Source organism: Chrysochloris asiatica, unplaced genomic scaffold (assembly GCF_000296735.1).
Source record: "Chrysochloris asiatica unplaced genomic scaffold, ChrAsi1.0 scaffold00014, whole genome shotgun sequence".
In the NCBI taxonomy this organism is placed as follows: Eukaryota; Metazoa; Chordata; class Mammalia; order Afrosoricida; family Chrysochloridae; genus Chrysochloris; species Chrysochloris asiatica.
The window spans coordinates 7,135,063-7,141,406 of record NW_006408532.1 but is presented as its reverse complement, the minus strand read 5'-3'; the positions used below and the strand labels follow the sequence as shown (position 1 = coordinate 7,141,406).

Below are 6,344 nucleotides of genomic sequence, written 5' to 3'. Positions count from 1 at the left end.
CCCCCCCCGCCCCCCCTCCAATCTGCCTCTCTGTCTTAGTCATCCCTACCCTCCACCGCCTTCTCTTTTCATTACAAACCCTCTACCAGACCAAGGGGAGACCGACATTGACAGGCGCCCCCCACCCAGGGGCGGCAGCGAAGCCAGGGCTGGCAGCTCAGAAAAGGTCCAGAAGCAAGGCTTCTTTCCCCGCAGCCCCCATCCTATCCTTCCTCAAGCCTCCAGCCTGCGCCTCCCCCTCTGCCGCGCTGCTGCGCACGGATGGCGGCCGGGAGCCGCAGAGGTGTGTGTGTGAGAGGAAGGAGATCGCGCCTGGCCCCCAATGCCCACGGGCCTACGTCCTCCTCCAGGAGGCGTGGGGGAAGGTGGTTGTCCTTCACAGAGCCTGGGGTGAAGGGAGTCTCCCAAGGGAGACGCTGACTAATGCAGAGCCCCTCGGTGCCCATGGTGGGGGAGACAGCTCCTTGCCAGGGTCTCCAGAGAGCGCTGTCTATCCTCAAGGACCAAATGGAGGGGGCGGGGGGGGGGCGTGATACAGTGGCCGGCTGCTTGACGACGATTGCTGGCAAGCTGGGGGCGCTGCCGCCTCCAGGGGCTCCCGAGGTGGCGGGGGAGGGGGAAGGGGCGCCTACTTCTGACGGGAGTGGGGGCACGCCGTCACAGAGGCTACGAGGTAGTGGGGCCGTCGGGGCCGGGGGGCAGGGATCCAGGATGTCCGGGGCTGGGGGCGAGGATAGGCCCGCCGGGGCACGCCAGTCTTACCTGCCTACGAAATTCTCGAGCACAGAGCTCTTGCCAGCGCTCTGGCCGCCTACCACCGCGATCTGTGGCAGGTCCAGGTCTGCATTCTGGCCGATGGCAGAGAAGGCATCCTGCATTCGGTTGACCAGCGGGATGAGGTCCTCCATGCCGCGGTTGCCCATGGCTGCGGCGGGCCCCGAGGGCAGCGATCCGGACAGCAGCTAGCCCTCCAGACTTCGGCTCCCGCTTCGCAGCTGCAGCCGCGCGCCGGGAATGCCTGCGCCGCCGGCCCCCCGCCCTTCGGGGATCCAAGCGTCGCATCGCGACAGCAGCCGCCAGGGGGCGAACGCGGCTCTGCCGACTGGCCGCCATGCGCAGGTGCCGCCCGGGGCACCATGGGGGCTGTAGTATTCTCCTTCTGCGGTTTTTGGGGCACTTTAGCGGTGATTTGAGGCGCCGACGCTGTGGCGCGAATGTAATTCCTGTCAGTGGAAGGGGTATCACCTTTAGTTGGAGGATCTTTGGATCATGATCATGGCTGCCTCATTCCTTCTTGTTAAGTGCTGTGCAGTCCGTTCCGACTCTTAGAGATCCTGTATAGGATTTCCGAGGAGTGACTGGTGAGCTTGAACCGCGGATCTTGAAGTACAAACAGATCTTGCAGTCCAGAGCATCAACCCGCAGCACCACACCAGGACTCCATCTTAGAGATAGGGAAACTGAAGCCCCGAGAGATCTGCCTCCTCCAAGGTCAGTCTCCTGACCCGGAGTTCCACTTAACCTCCCTGTTTCTGTCCTCCATCCTGTCACTTATGCATCTCTGAAAGGTCCCTTCTTACCTCTGACCTCAGTTCCCCTGTTTTTAGAAATAATTTAACAAATATTTATTCAGCAGCCGACTACGCGAGCCAGGTCCTGTTTTAGTTGCTGGGAATACAGCTGTGAACAAGATAGATAGACTCTTTACCCTCAGAGATCTTACATTCAGGTGATGGAAACAGTCAATAATCCAATAAACGATACATGAAATAGTAAAAGAGAAAATAGTTTATAGTAAGAATGATGGAGGAAATGTGGATGTGAAAAGGTCCCTGTAGCCTGGGAGGAGTCCAGAGGGCTTCTCTGAGGTAACAATTGAGATAAAACCTAAATGATGAGAAGTCAGCCACAGGTAGATCAGGGCGAAGCACATTCGAGGTAGAGTGAACAGAAGGTGCAAAGACCCTGAGGCTTGGGAGGCCTACTTAGAAAAATTTGAGAGTTCTTGTCCTTGGAAGTGGCAGTGTTTGCCCTAACCCATTATTATTGTTAAGTGTCGCCTGTTGTTGTTGTTGTTAAGTGCCGTCGAGTCGGTTCCGACCCATAGCGACCCTGTACAGGGTTTCCGAGGGTGTAAATCCTTACGGGAGTAGAAAGCCTCATCTTTCTCCCGCGGAGCGGCTGGTAGTTTCGAACCGCTGACCTTAAGGTTCGCAGCCCAATTCGTAGTCAGTTCCAATTCATGGTCACTCTGTAGAGCAGCAGGAGCAGCTGGTGGGTTTGAACTTGGGACCTTGTGGCTCGCAGTCCAGTGCTGATCCATTACTACACCATGCCTAACAGGATGGGAAAAAAACTGACCACTCCCCTTGCTAGGGTTCCATAGACCTTATTTACGTAGTTCCACCCCATCATTTGGAGTCCTGGTGTGGCGCTGTGGGTTAATGCGCCAGGCTGCAAAGACATTTGAACTGCAAGATCCGTGGTTCAACACCAGCTGCTCCTTGGAAACCCTATACTGGGTCGCTTTGGGTCAGAACCGATTCAATAGCACTTCACAACAACAAAAACAACCCCATCATTTAGTAAGAATGTGGTTCTGTGGGATAATGCACTGGACCACAAGGTTGGTTTGAACTGAAAAGTCAGCAGTTCAAATTTACCAGCCACTCCTTGGAAACCTATACAGGGTCTCTATAAGCTGGAACCAACTCTACCGCACTTAACAATAACAGCAAAGAACAAAGACTATGGTTAGATGGGTCATATTACATAATTCACTGCACCTCAGTGCTGTTGGAAGCTTTAAATCCTCATGGGAGCAGGAAACCTCATCTTTTCTCACGCAGAGTGGCTGGCAGACTCGAACCATGGAGTTTGTGGTTCGAAGTCCAGTGCATATGGTATGAAACCACTGTGTTCCTATTAATGTTTACTTATTATACACCTAACCCCAGGGATGAAGCAATGTGTAAAATGTTCAAAGTTCTCACCCACATGTGACTACAGTCTAGCGGAAAAAGACAAAATGCAAATGATAAATATGAGCAGATCAGATGGTGATGAATGTTAAAGAGAGCAAAGCAACAAAGTAGGGGCTAGGGAAGGTTAAGGGCAAGGGTAATGTTACTTTGTATTGTGAGGTCAGCTAAGGTGCAATTTGAGCAGAGATATGAAGGAAGTGAGCTATGTGGACATCTGGGCTAACATTATACTTAATGGAGAAAAACTGAGCACTTTCCTTTTGGATTCAGGAACAAGACAAGGGTGCTTGCTCTCACCATTTTTCTATTCAATATTATATTAGAAGTCCTAGCCAGAGCAATAAAACAAGAGAAAGAAATAAAAGGTATCCAAATTGGAAAAGAAGAAATAAAATTATCTTTGTTCTTAGATGATATGATTTCATATATGAGGGAGCTTCAAAGAGTTTATAGAAGTCTGCACCAGAGGAGACAAATGTATCTAATGCAGTCTCCTTCACATGAGTTCTATTACCATCATTACCTTCTCTTTTCTGTGCACAATGGTAACTCTTAAGGGAAAACTGATTGCAATGGTTGCAAATAATAAGATCACTGTAGTGGGTGTTGGACAAGTTGGTATGGCATATGCCATCAGCATTCTGGGAAAGTCTCCAGCTGATGAACTTGCCCTTGTGGATGTTTTGGAAGATAAACTCAAAGGAGAAATGATGGATCTGGAGCATGGGAGCTTATTTCTTCAGATACCTAAAATTGTAGCAGAGAAGATTACTCTGTGATGGCCATTTAGAAGATTGTGGTGGTAACTGTAGGAGTTCATCAGCAAGAGGGAAAGAGTCATCTCAATCTGGTGTAGAGGAATGTTAATGTCTTCAAATTCATTATTCCCCAGAACTTCAAGTACAGTCCTGACTGCATCATAATTGTGGTTTCTAACCCAGAGGATATTCTTACGTCTGGAAACTAAGTGGGTTACCCAAGCACCATGTGATTGGAAGTGGGTGTAATCTGGATTCTGCTAGATTTTGCTATTTTATGGATGAAAAACTTGGCATTCATCCCAGAAGATGGTTAGATTTTGGGAGAATATGGTGACTCAAGTGTGGCAGTGTGGAGTAGAGTGAATGTACCAGGGATTTCTCTCAATACAGAAATGGGGATGGACAATGACAGTGAAAGTTGGAAGGAAGTACATAAATGATGATTGAAAGTGCCTATGAAGTCACCAAGCTAAAAGGATACACCAACTGAACTATTGGATTAAGTGTGACTGATCTGTTGAAAAATCTATGCAAGATTTATCGAGTGTCAGCAATGGTGAAGGGGATGTATGGCATTGAAAATGAAGTCGTCCTGAACCTTCCATGTATTCTGAGTGCTTGAGGGTTAACTACTCATTGGAGGCCTTCCTATTTTTTGCCGACCCTCCACTTTACCTAGCATGTCTTTCTCCAGGGATTGGTCCCTCCTGATAATGTGTTAAAAATGTAAGAGATGAAATCTTACCATCCTGGCTTCTAAGAAGCATTCTGGCTGTACTTCTCCCAGCTCAGATTTATTTGCTCTTCTGGAAGTCCGTGGTACTTTTACTATTCTTCTCCAACACCATAATTCAAATGCATTGATTCCTGTGTGATCTTCCTTATTAATTGTTTGACTTTCATGTGCAAATGAGAAAAATGAAAATACCATGGCAACTTAGTTCTCAAACTGATATTTTTGCTGTTTAATACTTTAAAGAGGTCTTGTGCAGCAGATTTTCCTAATGGAATACATTGTTTGATTTCCTGATTGCTGATTTCATTAGTGTTGATTATGGATACAAGCAAAATTAAATTTTTGATAACTTCAAACTTTTCTCCATTTATCATAATATTATTTGTTGATACAGTTGTGAGGATTTTTGTTTTCTTTACATTGAGATACAATCTATATTGAAGGCTATAGTCTTTTATCTTCATCAGTATTTTAAGTCCACTTTCAGCAAGCAAGGTTGTATCATTTGCATATTGCAGATTGCTAATGAGTCTTCCTTCAATCCTGATGCCATGTTCTTCTCCATATAATCCAATTTCTCAGGTTATTTTGCTCAGCATACAGATTAAATAAGTATGGTGAAAGGATACAACCCTGCTATACACCTTTTCTGATTTTAAACCATTCAGTATCCCTGTGTTTTATTTTAATAACTGCCTCTTGATCTGTATACAGGTTCCTCGTGAGCACACTTAAGTGTTCTGGAATACATGTTCTTTGCAATATTATCCATAGTTTGTTATGATTGACACAGTTGAAACCCTTTGCATAGAAAATAAAGCACAAGTAAACATCTTCCTGGTATTCTTTGCTTTCAGCCAAGATCCATCAGACATTAGCAATGATATCCATAGCTCCATGTCCTCTTCTGAATCCAGTTTGAATTTCTGGAAGTTCTTTATGCATGTACTACTGCAACCATTTTTTAAAATTATCTTCAGCAAAATTTTACTTGCATGTGATACTAATGATATTGTTAGATGATTTCTGCATTCTGTTGGGTCACCTGTCTTTGGAATAGGCACAAATATGGATCTTTTCCAATCTGTTGGTCAGATAGCTGTCTTCTAAATATCTTGACATAGATAAGCGAGCACCTCCAGTGCTGCATTTGTTTGTTGAAATTTTTCATTTATGTTCTGTCAATTCCTGGAGCCTTGTTTTTTTGCCAATGCCTTAAGTGTAGCTTGAACTTCTTCTTTCAATACCGTTGGTTCTTGATCATATTTCTTGATATGGTTGAACAGTGACTATTTTTGGCACAGTGAATCTGTGTATTCCTTCCATCTTCTTTTGATGCTTTCTACATCATTTAGTATTTTGCCCATAGAACCCTTCAATACTGCCAAGTTGAAGCTTCACTTTTTTTTTAAACTTTTTATTGTGCATAGAGTGAAAGTTTACAGAACAGATCATCAGCCCCACATGTAATAAATTATACACTTTGTGTCATTACAATGGTTGCAGTCCACTCCATGTACTAGCAGTTAACAGTATTTGCTTCTATTCACTTAATTTTTTCCTTCCCTCCACCCACCCTGTAACCTTCATGAGGCTTGATTTTTTTTTTCTGTCTTTCAGTTCTTTCAGCTTAAAATGCTGAGAGTGTTCATCTCTTTTGGTTTTCTAATTCCAGGTCTTTATACATTTCTTTATAATACTTGACTATCTTCTAGGGTTGCCCTTTGAAATTTTCTGTTCAGTTCTTTTACCTCCTCATTTCATCCTTTCACTTTACCTTTTCTACACTCAAGAGCAAGTTTCAGAGTCTCTTCTGACATCCATGTTGGTCTTTTCTTTCTTTCCTATCTTTTTTTTTTTTTT

General features: G+C 45.2%; 1 protein-coding gene and 1 pseudogene across 6 annotated transcripts in view; one reads left to right on the top strand and one right to left on the bottom strand.

The window, feature by feature from the left end:
- The window catches only part of DNM1 (dynamin 1), a 46,068-nt gene extending 45,028 nt beyond the window's left edge, over nt 1–1,040 (bottom strand). For 3 of the 6 annotated variants that reach the window (XM_006834820.1, XM_006834819.1, XM_006834818.1), the window contains exon 1: nt 763–1,040. In XM_006834820.1, coding sequence (XP_006834883.1) covers nt 763–923 — 161 coding nt within the window. In that variant the 5' untranslated portion in view covers nt 924–1,040. The remainder of the gene's footprint in view (nt 1–762) is intronic. The other 3 variants (XM_006834822.1, XM_006834821.1, XM_006834823.1) reach the window with 1 other exon arrangement.
- Nucleotides 1,015–4,367, top strand: LOC102827455 (annotated as a pseudogene).
- Nucleotides 4,368–6,344: the final 1,977 nt, after the last annotated feature.